At 42.5% G+C, this 20,867-nt stretch overlaps 1 protein-coding gene and 1 long non-coding RNA gene across 3 annotated transcripts; both read left to right on the plus strand.

Moving 5' to 3' along the window:
* Positions 1-8,967: 8,967 nt before the first annotated feature.
* Positions 8,968-11,990, plus strand: LOC137415178 (uncharacterized). The gene is made up of 3 exons (XM_078777049.1): positions 8,968-9,272; positions 9,594-9,694; positions 10,102-11,990. Exons 1-3 carry the CDS (start codon positions 8,968-8,970, stop codon positions 11,454-11,456), a joined length of 1,761 nt encoding a protein of 586 aa, XP_078633175.1. The 3' UTR covers positions 11,457-11,990.
* Positions 11,991-12,884: 894 nt separating this feature from the next.
* LOC137428745 (uncharacterized) lies at positions 12,885-14,181 on the plus strand. 2 transcript variants are annotated; one of them, XR_013623326.1, is made up of 4 exons: positions 12,885-13,118; positions 13,206-13,334; positions 13,677-13,800; positions 13,960-14,181. It is a non-coding gene; the product is annotated as an uncharacterized LOC137428745 (long non-coding RNA). The 2 variants fall into 2 exon arrangements; XR_010984726.2 differs by having other exon boundaries at positions 12,885-13,334.
* Positions 14,182-20,867: the final 6,686 nt, after the last annotated feature.

The following is a 20,867-nucleotide window of genomic DNA, read 5'->3' on the forward strand; positions in this document are numbered from 1 at the left end:
ACATACATACATACATACACATAAACATACATACACACACACAAACACATGCATACATACATACATACATACACATAAACACACATACACATAGATATACACACACACACGCATAGACAAACACACACATCAACCACACACACACGCACACACACACACACACACACACACACACACACACACACACACACACACACACACACACACACACACACACACACACACACATGCACACACATACACACATACATACATACATACACATAAAAATACATATATACACACACACACACACACACACACACACACACACACACACACACACACACACACACACACACACACAGAAGGGATGAAGAAGAAGGGAAAGAGAAGGGATGAAGCGACAGGCGGCCTCAAGACAGGCTAGCCTGGCAGGGGAAGTACTGAAGCTTCAGGGCCAAAAGTAACAAGCAGACAAAGTTCAGGACAAAACAATTAGGGAGGTAGTCAAACAAGCAAATCAGCGGCTGATGCCGCTGGTCCAGGATCCGGACCAAGACCCGGGAGGTAGTAGTTACCATGTCATAGGGGAGGTAGTTACCATGTCTCTACCCCCCCAAGCCCTGAGCCCTGTCCCCGGGCCCCAGGCACCATCTTTGCTACCTTGTTCCATCACCCTCCACACATCTGATGCGATTCGCGACAGTCCCGGTGCCGCCCAAGTATAGTTTATCTGTTCCATCTCCCCCGTCTGGCACACATGGCCATTTTGATGTGCCATATGTGCCAGCCAAGGCAGTAGTTCCTTGGGTGCTATTGGTTTTCCGTAAAGGGTCCACATCTCATTTGGTCCGGGGCGCGTGGCCCCTCGTTTTATCCAGTCATCGTGTTCGGCTGCTATTGCTGCGTTTTTAAGTTTTATAACGTCCTCGTTAGTTGGTGAGGCGGTGATGATGGTGCACCCATGATGTGAGGAGGGGTTTGGTCCTGAGGTCGGTACGTTGGCAGTCTGTGCGAGTGCCCCCTTTGCTCGCGTTACCATCGGCATGTTCCGTCCTACTTGTTGGTTGGCCGCTTTTCCTGCCGCTGCATCCGCTCTGGCGTTGCCCCGAGCAATGACCGAACCTGCAGATGTGAGGAAGCCCCGCATCTTCCAGATTGCCCCTTTGTCATGGACTACCCCGTGCGCGTAGGCTGAATCTGTATAAATGTTGACGGCAAGGTCTGCCGCCAAGCTGCATGCTCTGGTTAAGGCGCACAGCTCCGCCTGCTGTGCGGAAAATGTGGGTGGAAGGCGCCCGCTTTCTACCGTCTCATTATCTGAACACACCGCGTATCCGGATAGCAAAGAGCCATCCCATCCACGTTTAGCTGATCCGTCGACGTAGTATACACGATCGGGGTTGTCGAGGGGAACGTCCTTCAAGTCCGGTCGTACCGTGGAGACTTGCTGTACTACATCGACACATATGTGGGGTTCACCCTCCCCTGGGGTGGGCATCAGTGAGGCCGGGTTGAGTGTAGTGCAACGTTTAATGGTGACGTTGGCGGCCGTGATCAGTGCGGTTTCGTATTGCATTAATCTGGTGGTAGACAAGTGTTGTGTTGTCTGCTGTAGTAACAGCGAAGTGACGCAGTGTGGCACCTGTAGCGTTACTGGGTGTCCCATCACGATGTCCGCTGTCCTTTTCACTGCGTACCTAGCCACTGCCACGGCTTGCAGGCACACCGGAAACCCTTGCTCGACCGGTTCTAGCTTTTTGCTAAAGTAGGCTACTGGTCGCTCCTTATCACCATGAGTCTGTGTCAACACGGACTGAGCAAAACCCCTTACTGCATGAGTGTAAAGGGTGAATGGTTTCGCATAATCGGGGAGTCCTAAAGTCGGTGCCGTAACCAATGCCTTTTTCAGACCCTCAAAACAGCGCATCAATTCGTCCGTCCAAACCAAGTTGTTCGGTTCTTCTATTCTGGTGGCTTCGTACAGTGGTTTAGCAAGTAGCGCATCGTCGATTATCCAAGAGCGGCAGTAACCCGTCATACCTAGGAAGCGCAACATCTGTCGTTGCGTGATTGGCCGTGGCGTTTCCATGATAGCAGTCACCCGTCCAGCATGCAGTTCCCGCTTCCCATGTGAAATGGCATGACCCAAGTAGGTTACTACCTTCCGTACGAATTGGAGCTTTCTCCGTCCCACCTTGTGGCCCTTGGCCGCCAAGGCTCTTAGCAGGGCCATGGAGTCCACCTCACAGGCTTCCTTGGAAGGGGAACAAATCAACAAGTTGTCAATGTATTGCAACAACACCGATCCCCCTTTTAGTTCCACGTCTGCCAAATCACGGTGCAACGCTCGGGAGAACAGGGTGGGGCTGTCAGAGAACCTTTGGGGTAACACCGTCCAGGTGAACTGGCACCCTCTAAAGGTGAAGGCGAACAAGTATTGTGACTCGGGTGCAATAGGTACGGAGAAAAAGGCAGACCATAGGTCGATAACGGTGAAATGTGTTGCGTCCGGTGGGATAGATGTCATAAGGCCTTCTGCATTTGGTACCACTGGGTGTATGCCTTGTATGACTTTGTTCACTTCCCTCAGATCCTGCACGAACCTCCATTTATCCTGCATCGGTTTCTTCACTGGCAAAATTGGTGTGTTGCATTGGCTGTTAGTTTCCACAATTATTTTCTGTTTCACCAAGGATTGAATCACTGGCTCTATGCCCACATCGGCCTCGTGCCGCAACTTATATTGTCTCACGTTTGGGAGGGGCATCCCTGGTTGAACTGGTATTACCAGAGGTTTGGCATCGCGAATTCGCCCGACATCGTTGTCGTGTTGGGACCACAAATCGGCCGGAACCTCCTCCAAAAGGTCATCGGACTCGCCCTGGCTCTTAGATACCACTCGCACAACATGGGTGCCCTTTGGGGGCAAGTCTGCCTCTTCAAATTTTCCTTCTCTACTCTGCCTCCTAAGGGTGATCAAATATCCCTCGTTATTGGCGAGCGACGTCACTGTCCAGTGGCCCACTTCATAAGTGGCGCTGTACGGAGTTTCTTGCAAGCGCCCCACCATCCAACCTACGCTTTCCGGCGGCCACCCTTTGGCGGTGGTGAGGGTGACATGGGCATCCACCCCTGCGGGGTACTGAGACAACGCCCGCTGATCCGCAGATAGGGTTACCTCGACGCCTATTCCCTCCTGTCCAATCCATATATTTGACAATAGTAGGTCCGAACTCTTACCTATCGACCCCTTTACCCTTTCTCGGTACTCGTCGTCATCGCCCCTGGCATCGTAGTAAGCCGTGCAGTGGGGAGGGTTGTCCTTTATGTCTGTTGTAATTTGATGTACATGCAGCCAATCTCGCAACCCGTCGCTCCGGGAGCACACTGTGTCTAGGACGTGTGTCCAAGTGGCCAAAGCCCCTTCGTCCAGGCTCCACCAGTATGCGGTGGGGCCGGGGCGGGACAATGCCATCATTAACAGATCGCGTTTGGATTCCGCGACGTCAACAAAAACTCCCTGCTCTGTGCATGAAATTTGGCAGCCCAAACGGCAAAGTAAATCCCGCCCCAACAAGTTAGTCGGGGCGGTGGTAGTCATCAAGAAAGCGTGTTTAGCCTCTAGTGGGCCACACACCACTCTTACCTCTTCTGAAATAGGGAGCGCTTGGGGCAAGCCTGAAACGCCCATTATTTGAACGTCCCTATCTGTGAGGCACAAGGATGGTAACTGCCCTTTGTTAATAGTGCTGCGGGTCGCCCCTGTGTTGACAAGGAAATCCAGCTGTTGCCCGTCCATGTCTAGTGTCAAGGTCGGCTCCTCGGTCGGTGTCATAGTCAGAAGGGGGCATTCTCTGGGCGGCCCGCCGGCATCCCGTCAATAGGCTACTTGATTTCCCTGTGGCGGGTGTCCCTGGCGGAACCTTCGGCAATCACGTTTCCAATCTCCCATTTGTCCGCAACGAAAGCATGCCCCTTGCGGAATCGGTGGGTGCGGGGTATCCGTTGTTATTGCGCGGACCCTGTTGGGTCGGACGCCTCGCAGGCTGTTGGTTCTGCTGTCCCCATTGTGGCGGCCCATTCCCGTTCGCTCCGTTTGGGGCCCAGCAATTTGGGGGAGGCCCGTAGTTTTGGGGAGGGGGTCCCTGCGGATACCAGTTCTGGGGAGGGGGCATTTGTACGGCCCAGGTCTGGGGAGGGGGGCCCTGCGTGTTCCAATTTTGGGGAGGGGGGCCCTGTGTCCGCACGTCGACTTGTCCACTGTCGTTGTCGTCAACGTCATTTTCGTTTTCGTTATCGCAGCCCCATTCTTCATTGGGCTCTACCTTGGTGTTCCGATTCTGGGCCCGTACGTGGCCTCGATTTCCCTTCTTATTTTGACTGAGTTGGGCCCGTTTTTCCTGGACTAACATTTACAATATGTCATCCTTCACATCGGCCGTTTTATCGTCGCCATCGCCGCATTGTTCGGCCGCCTCGACTAGTTGGTCGGTTGGGGTGTTCCTCCACCCTATCATAGCCGTTTGGATGCGCTTCCTAATTGCCGGTCTCATCCCTTCTACCATAAAGTTGTTCACTACAGCGCGAGGGAGATCTTGCGCCCGCACCTGGCCCAGTCCTCCCCACTTTAACACTGCCCTCTTTGCCCTTTCTCTCCAATCTATTGCTGCTTCGCCATGTTTCTGTTTTAGGCCATATATTTTATTCCAGTCTGGCCCCGCGGCTGGCATCAGTGCGGTGTATACCCCAGTCAGCAGTAGGTCGACAAGGGCGTTCCAATCGGCGATGGTCTGGGCCGGTTTTGGGCCGGGGTTGGTGCTACATTTGGCCAGCGTGCGTGTATTTTGGCCTGGTCCCACACCCGCGCGGGCAATACAGCTTTTCCCATATGGCAGACGTCCCGCCAATCTGCGCCTGTATTTTGTATCCACATTCGCATAAATTCCGGTATTTGACCGGGCTCGTCGGCCAGCAAGGTTCTTACCCGCTCCTGCATAGACGCCAAATCTGATTCTCTCCAGGGTACCCTGATGTTAACGGGTCCCGCCGCTCTCATACCTATGGTTTTTAAGGGACACATTCCGATTGTAGGCTGTGGGTCCTCCGATTCCGTGAGCCTTTCCAACGAGGGGTACAGTCCTCCTAGCCCTACTGGAGGCGCGAACCCGGGGGTGCTCGTTCCGCTGTCCGCCCTGCTAGCCTCTTGTCCTCTAAATGGATTACCCGGGCTAAGGTGAACCTGAGGGGCGGCTGGTCTAGTTCTCTGGGGGTCTAACCCCTTGGGGGGCAGGGGTGGGAAAGGTGGTGCCTGGGGCCCGGGGACAGGGCTCAGGGCTCAGGGCTTGGGGTGGGGGGGGGGGGGGGGGTAGAGACATGGTAACTACCTCCCCTACCGCGGGGTCTTGGTCCGGATCCTGGACCAGCGGCATCAGCTGCTGATTTGCTTGTTTGACTAACTCCCTAATTGTTTTGTCCTGAACTTTGTCTGCTTGTTTCTTTTGGCCCTGAAGCTTCAGTACTTCCCCTGCCAGGCTAGCCTGTCTTGAGGCCACCTGTCGCTTCATCCCTTCTCTTTCCCATCACCCATACACCTTCCAATAATCGGGTGGGAAGTGTCTCCTCTCCTTTTCTAGCTTATCCAAAGCTCCATACAGCGCTTCCAATTTGTCTCGCGCGAACGACCCCTCCTCTGGCCAGGGATCCCTCAAATCCTTAGTTAGCTCACCCCAGTCTTTTCCTGGTCTTACCGCGGCATAATGGTGCCTTTTAAACATGAAAGATGCCGGGGTTCCCTTGAGGGGCTCCCCCTCCTTCGTTAGTTTGTTTCCCATCTTATTACTCTGGGCTGATCCTTCCTGGAAAGTTCTCGGTCACCGGTGCAGCCTATGGCTGTCCGACCTCACTTTTCCCCCTCTCCTTGCTAACTGTAACGTTACCCTTAGCGTTACCCTTTGATAGATCTATTCTTAACGTTATCCCGGTGGATTAACAATCACTTGTCATTCTGAAGCAAAAACAGCTTTTACTTACAATTTCGTTCGAAGTGCAGGCAGGACAGACGACGAGGGAGCGGACAGAGCCCGCCCGAGAGAGAGAGAGAGAGGTTCAAATTTGGAGAATAACCCTTTGATAAAAAAAAGAATGCTCACCTTAAAACAAATCAGAGTGCCGGCCGGCCCCAGGCGACCTCCCTCCGTCGTTCAGGGTCCGCTCCTCTCCTCTTCTCACTGCTGTCACCCCACTCCTGGTACCATTAATGTCGGGAGGGGACTCAGGTAGTCACCTGGGAACTCAGGTAGTCACCACAAGGAAAGATTGACAAGCGTTTATTAATTCACCAAGTTCACAGCTGTGGAGCAGAGCCGGCAATATAGAGCACGTACGGACGGCATGCCACGCCAGCCGTCCTGCCGAGTAAGCGGACTCGAGTCCGGTTTATATAGGAATACTTAATCAGAAGATCTCTGCTGAAACTGAGCTCGAACAAAGGAAACTGGGCTAATGGTCCTCCCACCGGCATCCCTAAATGGGATAATTCCCCCCACCGACGTCCGTTCCTGTTGCCCCGGGGGAGGGATGCAAGAGCTTGTTATCTCGTGGGCCAGATGTCCTTTCAAAACTCCAGGATGACCAAAAGCTGTAATTCACGCGAGGGAGTTTACATTTCGCTTTACAAAGGGACCATAAAGTGTGCATGAGGAGTCCCAGGCCTTTAGATTCACCTTTGGATCCACTTTCAGCAAGCATTCTCAATTTAGACTTAATCCAGAGCAGTAAACGTCAAGCATTCTGCCACACGAAATACAATTAATGATTATAATAGTCTTACCAGGGAAAGGTCTGTGTATACAAAACTCATGAATCCCATGTATAGAGGTTACAGTTCACACCTTGCTCGCATTCCTGGCCGCGGCTCGTAAAACATGTTTCAAAGCGACCATGAGGTTTTAACAGACTTGCCGCTAGCAAGGAAAGGAAGCGTGCATTCTCATTTGAAGTACAGCAGGTGAAGCGAACTTCTCAAATAACTACAAATAACATGTTTATACTTCAGTTTATAACAGAGGTTTGTAAAACAACAAACTTACTGACCGACTGATCACGGTGAGGGTGATGGTGATGGAGGGGGGTGATGGAACAGATAAATTATACTTGGGCGGCACCGGGACTGTCGCGAATCGCATCAGATGTGTGCCGGTCATGCGTGGTTTGCCAACAACACAATAGGGGGGCACCACCAAGGCACCCACATAACGCGGGCCATCCCCAACCAATCGGGCCTTTCTGTCATGTCCAGTTCGATTTTATAAACATGGAACCGAGTATGTCATTCCGCTATGTCTTGGTAATCGTGGACATGTTCACAAAATGGGTCGAGGCCTATCCATGCGTCAAGTCAGGCGCCCCGACAGTAGCCAAGCGCCTCGTGCGGGATTTCATGTGCAGATTCGGCATCCCTCAGAAAATTTCGTCAGACCAAGGGGGCCAATTCACGGGAGAGGTGATTAAGGGTATCCTAAAGGCACTGGGCGTGAAACAATCCTTCCATTGCGTTTACCACCCACAATCAGCGGGACTTGTGGAACGCACCAACGGGACTCTGAAACTCAAGGTAGCAAAGATCTGTGCAGATACAGGTTTGAAGTGGCCGGAAGCACTCCCGCTTGCGTTAATGAGTATTCGTTCCACCCCGGGTCGCACCACGGGTCTTTCCCCCCACGAGATATTAATGGGACGACCTATGAGTTTGCCTGTTTCGGCCCCGATGGACATGTCCAAACTTGATTTGCCTGTGATGGATGACATGCTTTTAAAGTTTTGCAGAGGATTGTCCAACGTGGTGCGTAGCATCCACGCCCGAGTACGAGAGGCGTTGCCTGAACCAACAAGCCGCGCCATCCACGACTTCCAAACCGGCGATTACGTGCTCGTAAAGCACTTCACCCGCAAGAACGCCTTGGAACCAAGGTGGAAGGGACCAGTCCAGGTGTTGCTGACGACACCAACTGCTGTCTTTTGCGAGGGCAAGACCTCCTGGATCCACACCACGCACTGTAAGTTGGCTGTACAAGCACCAGACACTACACCACAGCAACCACAGTAACGATGGGCCTAATCATAGTTATGATGCTATTAATAGCAGCAGCAGCTAAGGGGAGCTCCGATTATAATAGATGTGAAAACAAAACACGACACCTCACCGTAACATGGGGACAAAGAGTATCATTACCATGTTTCGAGCAGAAAGCCCTACACACAGATTGGGTAAGCGCAAGATGGCTAGCACTGTCGGCAGGGCCTGGACGTGTTGGCGTTGTACTACGAAAACAACGAGAGTTCCGGGAGGACGGGCAAGCTAGCGTCAAGACCTTGGCCTGACCAGGATACAAATGGGGGACCCCTGATTTTAAGCTACAAACACGCACACGCCTAGAGAAAGGCATGACTATGCAGGTCCGGTGCAGCGTCTGGACCCCTGGCGTGGCTGGTGGCGAAACTAAATACACACCATGCATCGAATACATACTCACGCCACACCCCCAGGACAAGGCCCCAGAGAAGGGTGAAAACACATATTGGAAGGTAGCAAGAGAGGTGGCGACAATTCAGAATAGGACCCACTGCTGGTCATGCATGCATTTCCCCCAAGCAGGCACCACAGGAATACACATGATAGGTGCTACCTCTGTCCCTTATAGACCGTGGGCCGTCGGTCAGAATTCTTAACTTTCGTGACCCACATCGAGTAACTAATCAATGTTGAAATATTATTGTCCAAAAACATGTTTAAAAGCATACCATATAACTCGGCAATCTCAGAACTCCACCATTATTTTAAAAAGTGGAAAAAAACCTCAATAATTTCGACAAGGACCTCGCTAAAATTATCCAGTCATAGTTGTCCTTTCATAAACGCATCGGACTATCCCATAAGCAACAGCCAATCAGATAACGCGTTTCAATGAAGCGACTCTAGCAAACATGGCGACGCTCATGTCGTCTTCGGATGCTGATGCCAGTGGTGCATCTGCCGATGATTCAGAAGGGACATCATCTGGATTTTGCTGTATGCACGTCATTGCAACGCACAGCAGGGTTATTCCTCTTGCCGAGAAATCCTTCAAAAAATTCAAAGAATGTGCTAATCTCTGGAAGGAAATCGAAAACACGCCCGAGAGTAAAGTAGCACACAACGCAGACCGCTATGGCTGGGACTGTGTATCAGCGGCAGAGGCACCGGCAAAACAGCCGCGGCATGTCGACGATGATGATGAAAGAAGTGGGAGGTAAGTACCTAGATCTTGACTAACTTTTTGTTAGATCTAACTTTAATTCTAGTAATAGGGTAGTCTAGATATAAGTTCAGACTCTAACTTAAGTCTAGAATTTAGAAAGCTTTCCGTGGCTCGGACTGTTGAAATTTGAAAACCTCCGTGATCAGGTGATTCGGACAGACGGGAAATCAGACAGACGGGAAATTTCACCTCTACACTGTTCTTGAGATGAATAAATTATATATTTTCTACATACTTCCTCACCTTTAGGACGATGCTCATAGTAATAGATATAAAAAAAAATTAATTTACCTGTATTTTTTCTAACCTCAGGAGAAAACGAGGCACTCCAGGATATCATGCTGAATGCTACCGCCATTTTTGCAATATTACTGAGATCAACCGGGCCATTCGGAGGAATAAAAGGCAAAAAGGTAAAATATACCAACTTTACTTTTGTTTTCTCATCTACAAAAAAAAAAAAAAAATTTTGCAATTGTGTTTTAAGTGGAAAACCAAGAACCAAATCCTATTGAAAATAGTTATACACACGTAAAAGGGTAATTATGAGTTGATATTGTAATTTCCAAAATCAAGTTTATTGCCTTTCATTGATCGACCTATCTTGGCTTAGTAATTTTGTAACCAAAAATCATTTACCTAAATTTGCTTAATTTTTTGATAGATATTTCTAATTTATAATTCAATAGGTTATATCAATTGTAATTGATAATTATTTCACAAATTAGTACAGGAAAAAAAAAAATCACATCTTGCAAATCATATATTGGTATGTATGTACATATTCGTAATGATGAATTTAATTTTGTGTAATTTTCAGAGGCTGCAACGAGCACATCAAGACTGGCTGTTATTCCAGAAGTTGAAGACTCGCTAGATGAAGAACCACCCAAGAGATGTCTTCGCTCCTCAATTGATAAAGCGACACCATCTGTTGCAGGACGTGAGCATGTGTTGCCAGTACGATGTGTCATCTGCAGAACCAACCAGTATGTGAAGGACTCGGGAACAGGGAAGAGAAAGGTTGAGAAATTAATGAATTGTGAAACCATGAGTGGGGGACAATTATTAAATGCTGCAATGATGAAACAAGATCAAAGGTTGCTCTTAGATATTAGGGATAAAGACCTTGTCGCAATGGAAGCAAAGTACCACAAGTCATGTTACCTAAGGTATACTAAAGTAGTTCATAAATCTCAGACAAAAGTAGAGAGTTCACAGCAATTGTATGAGAAATCATACCAGAGTTTTTGTAGTAAAGTGGTTGAGGAGAGGATAATCAAAGGAAAAGAGATTCTGCGACTTACTAAGTTAAACAGATTATTCATTAAAGAGGTGCAACATGTGGAAAGCATTGATGCCTCTTCATTCAAATCTGGTCGTCTGAAGACAAGGCTTAGGAGATCATATCCTGTTCTCTGCTTTTGCAAGCCATCACGTCAAAGTGAGAGTGACATAGTATTTGTTGAAACACTTGATGTTGAGGAGGTGGTAGAAGATGTTGTTGAAGATGTGACTAGTGAGGACAGCGAGAGCAGTGAATCAATTCTCCCAGACCAAACATGTAGAATAGCACAACCTTTAAGGGAACTATTCCATGCTGCTCAAGAATTGAAGGCATCCATGAGTAATGTGCAAGCAAATACAGTATGGCCTCCATTAGCCAATGATATGTCAGTAGATAAGATAAATGAGCTCATCCCTACCAAGTTGTACAATTTTCTAGCATGGAGCACTGGGGTAAGTGAGGATGTAAATGAGTCTGAAAAGGTTTCAGTCCCTGATGAATCACAACGACGTCTGCTTGCTGTGGCGCAGGATCTAATGTACATAAGATCAAAAGGAAGGATGCTTCTTCCGAAGCACACGTCTTTGGCACAGATTAAGTCAGAAGCTCGTCTTCCACCAACACAGGACTCACTGAGACAGCACATAAAGAGAGCAAATTACCAGGCTGCAGTACATCATCTCTGTCTGGAGCAGCTTCCAGACATTCCAAGCCCACATGGACATGGATGGAAAGTGGAAGATGGAGGTCTAGATGTTGTCTGGGGTGAACAACCCCCTGCTCCAAGCAGTTTGCTTGAACTGACGTACTGCACTTGCAAAAAGACAAACTGCCAGATGCCAACTGGTAAAAACAAGGGAAGATGTTCTTGCCGGCAGCATAATTAATGTACCATGTACTAATCTGTGCAAGTGCACTGATTGCCAAAATCCAGTGGCTGGAGAATCTTTAGATGAAGACTCCGACACAGAAGATGAAGATGTGTAGTGTTCACAACTTCACACTGTTAACCTGCTGCTGTAGCTTCATTCCATTTAGCTACTCTGTTGTGACACAGATATACGTGTAAGTTCTGGATGAGAGGGTAGCAGAGAAGCCTGTTATTTGGCCCCCAGATTGGACTCAGACATTGTGAATATTATAATAGGGCTGTATTTCCATGAGTCAACAGTCTGATTATTATCTTTTGGGTTACATTAGGCCAATAGCTATGAATAATTTGAAAACTGTTTATTTTTTTTAAAATGTTGTTTTGCTACAGCCCTAAAGTGTGCCAACATAATCTAATATGACATAATCTAATCATAATATGACAGAGAGATGAGAGAGTGGGGTGGGATGAATTGGGCTCATTTGCAAAGATATATTTCGTTGAAGTGCCAATAATTACTTTGAAAATAAAAGATGTATGTGTATGTAAATGTGTGTGTGCGTGTGTGTGTGTGTGTGTGTAAAATAGGGCACATTAATTTTGCAAGGAAAAGTTTCTTAGAAGTGCCAATGATTCCTTTGAAAACATTTCCAAAGAAATATATTGGTGAGTGCATGTGTGTATCTGGTTTTGTGTGTGTGTGTGTGCGTGTGTTTGTATGTGTGTGTGTGTATGTGTAGCTCATTGATTTTTTTTTACCGTTCTCTGTCATGTAAGTGTTGCTGTGTTTCAATTTGTCTATTTTCCATAGGTTTGTACATAACTTTTAATTTCTTGACAAAAGAGGGTGCTGTGCATCTGGATGATTAATACTAATTAAGAATACTAATTAGTGTGCAACTTTTGGACTTGCCGAGTGGTGAATTCTTGTTCAATGATTTTTTATCTCCCATCAGACAAAAATTCACGTGGTTACCAGATGTGGGTCACGAAAATGATAAACTAGAAGTATTTCCACTGCTTGGCCCATGGTCTATTAATGATCTTTGCTCACAACCTATCGATTCCCCATGAGTAGTGTATATATGTTGCTTCTGGGACACTCTCATTTTCCCATTGACTTGCATGCTAATTTTTCCCCTCCCTCATTGCCCCTAAACACCTCTATTTCTCTCACCCTGTTCTTTACGAACCTTCTAACCTTTTGACATGTTATCCTTATTCATTAGACCACTTAAACAATGGTCCTCCTGTGTGAACCTGTGATCCTTCTGACCTTATGGACCTTTTAACCGTTTACTCTTAATATCATCTGGTGAATCATCTTTGACCCACTCAAACAACGACCCTACAAATATTTGTTTTTGTGTGGGAAATAATTTAATTCTCCTCCAACTTCCATCACCATACTCAAACCTTTTTTAAATTAATTCTTTTCTTTTGAGAAATGACGTTGTTTCAATGACTTGGATAACTTCCCAGAAAGTTTTCATTGTTCATGTTTCCTGTTATTCACACACGCTCAGGGCTTCCCCGAAATGACTGCATGTCGTCATTTCAAGAAAATACATTTTGTTCATTATAAAAGAACGTGTTCAATTCAATTTTGATCATTGGGGATCGACATGTCTTATTACTCCAACCTTTACTCTGATAAAGAAGAAGAATACTCACCAGGGTAAGTTTCATTTAAAATTAAAGTGTTTAAAGCTTTGTATGGGATTAATTATACAACAAATGACTTAATATTCCTTTATCTTTACAGCAATGCGAATATCCTGGCAGAACTTCAAACTGGTTGGAATGAAAATACTGCAGAATCTCAAGAGTTGCAAAACGAAATGAATTTGAACAACCTGCCTGTTTCACCGTTCTTGGAAGATTCATATGCAAGGTAAGATACGAAATATAATACATTTGTGTTAAACGACGCTGCCTTAGTGTGTGTGTATATGTGTGTGTGTATATATGTGTGTGTGTTCGTGTGTGTATGTGTGTGTGTGTATGTATCTGTGAATGTGTATGTGTGTGTTCGTGTGTGTGTGTGTATGTGTGTATGTATCTGTGAATGTGTATGTGTGTGTGTGTGTGTATGTGTGTGAATGTGTGTATGTGTGTGTGTGTGTGTGTGTGTGTGTGTATGTGTGTGTATGTGTGTGTGTGTGTGTGTATGTGTGTGTGTGATGTTTTGTCAAGCTTACTTCAGCATAGTAATTTCTCCTTATTTTGTTTGCAGCCTCGAAGACCAAAGCTTGGAGTGGGACGATTTTGGACTCCATAGGAATGGTTATTTCCTGTCATCCTGTGATATCCTTAATTTTCATCTCAACGATCTGAACGCTAAGCTTGATTTTTTGGAGGTAAGCATGTGTGTATGTATTGTATTTTGGCCATGTGTGTCAATGTGTGGGTACACCGTTTCGAATAGGTACACCATATCCCTGCGCATTGTGGGAGGTGATTCAGGGTATATCATTCATTTATTTCTCTCCTTGTTTTACCCCTCTTGCCTTTGACAGAAAGAGATTCCAAACCTGAAGATATCTGCTGCTGTTGAAACTACCTTTGACTTATGTTGGGAAGAGATTGATGATTTATGCTGGGAAGAAGTTAAATGTGTAATACCTCAAGAAAAATGTCTTAAAAATATAAAGATTTTGTTTAAAATATTATTTATATATATATGCTTTGTCCAGAATTATTTAATTATTAATTACAAGAAAAGAATAAAGGTTAGAAGGAAGGGAGGGTGTGTTCCCCCACCCTTGATTCCCCCCATCCCACCCCTCCCCTCCCCTTGTGTGTGTGGGGAAGGTGGGGGTGGGATGAGGGGGGATCAAGGGTGGGGGAACGCATGGGGGGTGGGGGGTGATGGGTGTGGGCGGGGTCTGTGTGGGCGGGGTCTGTGTGGATGGGGTCTGTGTGGGCGTGGCTTATGATTTTTTATTTATTTAAATTTTTTTTTTTTATTACCATGAATTAAATTAGCTAATCTGGGTGGGGTGAATAGAAATGTTGTTTAATGAATTATTAGCTTTGTTTTTTGTAATTCTTGCGAGTAAAATGAACCCAAGATTTCTTCTCGATTTATATCATTTAATTTGTAAGTCCAAGGGTTTGTAGCCATTACATCAACGATTATAAATAATTCATTAGTCCATTTTTGTGTATAACCTTTCTCAAAATGGCTTTTCCATTTGTATATCCTTACAATATCACCAACTTTGAACTTGGGCTTTCTCAAATTAATCTCCTTTTCATATTCTAATTTTGTAAATGTTTCTGATGGTTTTGATTTTGTTGATGAATGAACTGTATTGTTGTAATCATCTACAATATCCTGAATTAAATACACCCATTTTTGAGAACCGAGTTGTGTGAATTTTTTATATAATTTCTCTTTCAAAGTACGATTAAAACACTCAATAACAACTGCCTTTCCTTCATTAAAGGTGCTGTATAATTTAATACCCTTCCCCTTAAGAAATTTCATGAATATTTTGTTGTAGAACTCTGTTCCCTCATCGGTCCACAGTTTCTTTGGTTTTCTTTTATCCCTATCAAATATTAGCTTAAAGGCTAACATTAAAGTATCACCCCTTTTATTTTTTAAGGGACAACCCAGGCAAATCTACTCCTCAAATCAATAACGGTTAAAGCATACCTGTATCCCTTATCATTATTTAGTTTGATTAAATCAGCGGACCATATGTGGTCGGTGTATTTAGAATAAACTTTCCTTCTTTTAAACTTTGTGATTATAGGTTTATGTAATTCATTAGCCAAAAGCTCCTCAGTCTTGATAACATCATTGGAGTTTCATAGTTTTTTGGGAAATAACCAAGACCAAGTTTCAATTTAACACTTATCATTTTTTTCACAATAAACCTATCAACTTTCTCTCTCAATGTTGGATTTCGTATCAAAGACAAATTATACAACATTTCTGTCTGCTTCATGTTTTTCATCCAATGTAGTGGTATTCCCATAAGCAATATCATGCTTCATACACACTTCATCAACCCTATTTATAGGTTTAGACCAAGGTTTAGGATTGTCAGCCTCATCTAATCTTTTATCCAAGTTTGTTCCTGGACCACAGAAAGAATACCCTGGAAGGTGTAATTCCCCTGGAATTCCAGTTGTTGTAAATTTACTTCCTGACAGAAACTTTTGTATGTCTCCTCCTCTTTTAGGAGAGATGAATTGGCACTTTTTAGAGCCACACACTTGACATATTCCTTTTTGACAAACTCTATTATTTTTAGCTTTAACATAAGAGATATTTTTAGATTTAGTTTTCTTTTTACATTTGAGACAATAACTCATATTTATTTATCAGAAAAATTCCGACAGAGTATCAAAACCTTTTTGGTTTTCAACATATACATTTCAATCTTGATTTTTAAAACATAAAGAATCCTAAGGAATGCCTTCACTCTCTCCTCCATTTATTTACAAATAAAACTAACTAATGTCAATTACACCGACATCATCAACCACATAATCTTTTCCTTCTTCTTCTTCTTTATCCCCACTTTCTCGTTTAAATCTCCTCCCTGAAACTGAAGACATTGACGTCGTTATTCTTGAAAATAATATTTTCATTAGACTTCTCATTTCTTTATTTTCCTCCTCAGTGCGTTGAGTTTGATTTATTTGCTGTAATACCTTCAATCTTTTATTAATCTCACTGATTTCCATCTTTTTATATTTTTCCTCCCTCTCTCTTTGCTCCCTCTCCTCCTTCTCTCTTTTCTCCCTTTCCTCCCTCTCCTCCTCCTTTTTCTCCCTTTCCTCCTTCTCCTCCTCCTTTTTCTCCCTTTCCTCCTTCTCCTTTTTCTCTCTTTCCTCCTTCTCTTCTTTAACTCCTTCCTCATTTATCTTAGCAATTTTTGATATCAATATTTTCACAGCATTCATTCTTTCTTTATTTTCCTCTTCGGTGAGTTGAGATTGATCTTCTTGCTGTAATACATCCACTCTTTTTTGAATCGCTCTGATTTCCATCTCCCTCTCCTCCCTCTCTCTTTGTTCCCTCTCCTCCTTCTCTCTTTTCTCTCTTTTCTCCTTCTCTTCTTCAACTCCTTCCTCATCCCTTGCTACCCTTGAGTTTAAACCCCAAAGAATATTATACATATACTCATCTGGATTTTGAAATATTCTTGTATCTATAATTATTTTTCTCATAATAGGATACCAATAAGATTTGTTGACGATTTCTAAAAGAGTTTTATATTTCATAACTTTGAGAAGTTCATTTTTATTTAATACTTTAAACAAGTCTCTATTTGTGGGTTTAACAATATCAGTATACGGCCAGTTTTTTATGACAAAATTCCCATGTATATGCTCCAAATCATAAGGTATGTAATAGCGAGCACCCTTTTCTTGTAGGTATCCTTGAATACAAAAATTATAATTCTCTTGTAGTCTTCTTCCTGTCATTTATGTATCAGAAATATATGTGAGATTAATATTATGACAGGTAATACCACCCCATCTTCCCACTACCAAATCGGTTTGTATTCCTCGGCTTTCTATCCTTATCTCATTACCTTCCTTCTTTGTCATGTGAACCATCGCTATACTATCATATATTTTTCTTTTCTTAAAATCACGTATTTGTTGTTTACTAATTGTACTTCCACATAAATCCTTATCTTCACCAAGTGGATAATATTCTTCTTTACGAGACTGATTTAAATCATGTAGGTCTTCTATGTTTATTGAAAAAGACCAATTATACCCTAAATCAGGCATATCATACCCCCATTTATTAATTCGCATATTAACTATATGTCCTTCTTTATAAAATTCAATTGTAAGCAGGTAGTTAAATTCAATGAGGAAAGGTGTATGGTCAGTATAACCAGGTGTTGTGGTTGTAAATTTTACTTGTTTAACAAAACGTGCTGTTTTCTTTAAAAATATATATTGTGATAAATCACTAAATCTAATTAAGTCATTCACATCTGTAGGGTTTGGATAATTGATTAATTTATAAGTATTCTTCATATTAATATTTTTACTTACACTATATTTTTGTCGTTCAGCCTGTGCCTTTGTATAATAATTTGATAAATCAATATCCTGAGAAGATTTTCCAAAGATAGAACCATCTTTTCCAACATAAGTCATTTATATTAGATTAAAAATGATATCATAAAAATTTTCATTATTGTTGAGTTGAAATAATACATATAAACATAATTGACCACAACATTTAGAATTAATTTCTTGAACTTGAAATGTTTGATAAACACCATTCTGTAAGAATTGTATTACTTCAACAGGTGGTGGCATACCATAACTATCAAAATAATATTTATCCTGACTATTATGAATACAAACCCAATGAGAACCATTCTGTGTGTCTAAATTCATAATAATATTCTTTGTATTCTTATTTATATGTATTAATTCATCTCTCATACAAATAACCACATTATCAATTTTTAGTGTTTTACAATACTTAGCTAGTTCTATATTTGACGTTGTATTCTTTCCAAATTGTTTAAACCATTTATCCATTTATTTATGAGAAAGATACAATCCATTACCCCGTTTAGTTAGTTTAACACCCGCTTGAGTGATAGAGGAAAGCATATCTCCAACCAACAATCTAGCTTTATCAGGTAGACTTTCAAGTTTTTGAGCAAAATCTACAATTACACCACTTCCACTAATTTGTTTCTCCAACTCCTTGTTATGTCTTTCCAATTCTTTTTGAGCTTTTAGTTGTGCCTTCCTTTCGTTAGCAGTTTTTACCGCTGCTGAAATACCACCAGTCAATGCTCCCGCCGCACTTAAACCAGCAAATAAAGGAATTAGAAACAGGAGAAATCCTCCTCTTGACTCGTCTATTGAATATTTCTTTAACATAGGTTTCGTCATTTTAATTTTAAGTGATCCAACATCATTTAGTGTTTTTACTTGTGTGTGTGTGTGAGTAAAACATCAATTCTTACAGCTCCTTTTCTTTGAATTGTATTAACATTAATAATACAAGGCTTTTGATTTTGAATACAAGATGTTAATTTATTAAGATTGATTTGATTAACATATACCCCAACCATTTATTTATGAGAAAAAACCTATGTGATATTAATCACAACACCATTATCTGTATTAATCTGTAATTCTGTTTCCTCCAAAAGCAAACAATATGCATTAACCTCTTCACTCTCCCCTCTTTCAATGTATAGAGAAGTATCCACTCGATTAGACTTTATAGTTTCCTTTTGAGAACTCAGGTCAATTGTGTAGATTGTATAAAGTTTTTGAAACGCAACCATATCCAAAATAGGATCATTATTACCATTACTTTCACACACCTTTTGGTAGGACTTGTAGGCTTCCGCATAATAATTTTTTTCCCAATCAATTTCCAATCTATCTCGCGGATAAAATGTGCCATCAAGAGAAACCCGAAGTTGTTTCACCTTAGCATTATCACTCAGGGCATTATTCTTATTAGTACCGTCCTCTCCATCTGGTTTTTTAAAAATGAGCCAGAGGTATCGTGGCTTTCCTTGAAGAACACCCAAATTCCAAGTGTAGGTAGTGTGTTCCAGTTTAACGTGTTGACATCTTCTTTTAAGGTATGATACATTTAGCAGTTTCTTTGAGTTAAGTCTTCTATTTAACATCTCTTCCGTTTTAAGATTAGGAGTATATTCACTGATATACCAACACAAATCATTAATAACAAATTTATTATTTTCTCCAAAAGCATTTTCAACCCCAAAAAGCAATCTATTTACATTATCATTCCTTTGTAGTTGAAATCTAATTTTAAGCCCATACAAAACTTTATCATAATCACAAAATCCAAATATACCTTTCAGAGGTACTGCTACGGTAAAACTATTCTCAGCTTTTGCGTCATCATTATACATTGACTTCCTTTGACTATAACCAGGGTCTGTGTTTGTACCCGTTGACATATCAGGAATAAAACCTTCAACAGCTCCCTTACCCATTCTATCACTAAACGAATATAGTGTAAATTTCATCATTTCAGATGTAGCAGAGACATAATCAACCGCTTCAACCTCTTGTGTTCCAATATACAGGCGGACACTGTCAAACATTTTCCAGAAGAAATCATTTACGAGTGTAGCATTAGTATTATTCGCAGCCTTAGTGAATTTAAATTTACACAGCAAGAAACTATCAGCTATATTCAAGTAAGTTTGTTGATTATTTATTTCAAAACTTTTTGTTCCGTTTGAATTCCAGTCTGTTCCTGTTATAGCATTTACCTTAAAATAGTCTTCCTTTTTAGTGGAGTTTGAAATGATAATCGTATCATCCAAATCATAGATACTATCAATCGCTTCCATACTTGTATTTATATAGCATTAAAATTGTTGAAACCCTGACCCAAGTATTTTAATGATTTTTTGTCGTTCTTGTGAAGATAGTTGAGTTTTACCTTTTTTTATTTCTTTGATTGCTTGTAATTTATGAGACTCCTTTTGAGCATCTTTTATACTCTTTATAGCACCCGCAACTGAACCCACGGCAGAAGCAGTTGAACCAATTAGGTCTTTATGTTTAAGGATGGTTGAACCAATACCCATTAGAGTATCAATTATCCCATCTCCTTTATTTCGAAATTGATGACCTACACCTCGTTGTCTCTTAGGTTTATAGTATCCTCTACCCACATACCTTGTATAGTATGGTGAAAGGTACATGCCCTCCCCTGTAATTATTTTATATTTTCCCAACTCGTGTTTTCTCACAATAACCATTATTTATTTATTGAAAAACTTCACGTAGGTGAATTCTGATGGATATAATTTCATCATTAAAGGATATCATACGATTATCTTGGTCGGTTATCCTAAAATTTACTCTGTATATGGTTTTTCCTGACACAGGTAAATAGACAAGATTTTTTGGTTCCATATTAAATTTATAACCAATCGGGGTTGAGTATGCACTAAATGAAAATATTGTATTTGTTCTTATTCCATCGTTATAAGCACCATCAATCAAATCACAATGAATTAATACTGAATTTATACCGGAGGATATTTGAATGACATTATCACTGTAAGACGTCCCGTTAGTTTCAATCTTTTTTGAAGAGAAACCCAATAGCTCTCTGAACGAATTTTCAATCGTGAAATCAACTTTATAATTATTTTTAAGTTTAATCGTTGATTTTGAAGTGTGTTTTTGAATATCTATTACAATATTTTTTGGTTCATCACCTTGTTCTTTCATAAGGCGAGAGACTTCAGAAGATATTTGAGAAATCTCGTAAGCTCCGGGTGAAACGGTTATAGTTTTTTATCCACTTCCTGGATTATAACTAAACTTGTTGTTTTTTTCTGTGATATTAAACAAGGTATTATAAGTTTCCATTGACAACAAAGATGCCTCATATGAGGTAAGGGGGTCAAGTTGTAGT

Source organism: Myxine glutinosa, chromosome 5 (genome assembly GCF_964187855.1).
Source record: "Myxine glutinosa chromosome 5, kmMyxGlut1.1, whole genome shotgun sequence".
Taxonomy (NCBI): Eukaryota; Metazoa; Chordata; class Myxini; order Myxiniformes; family Myxinidae; genus Myxine; species Myxine glutinosa.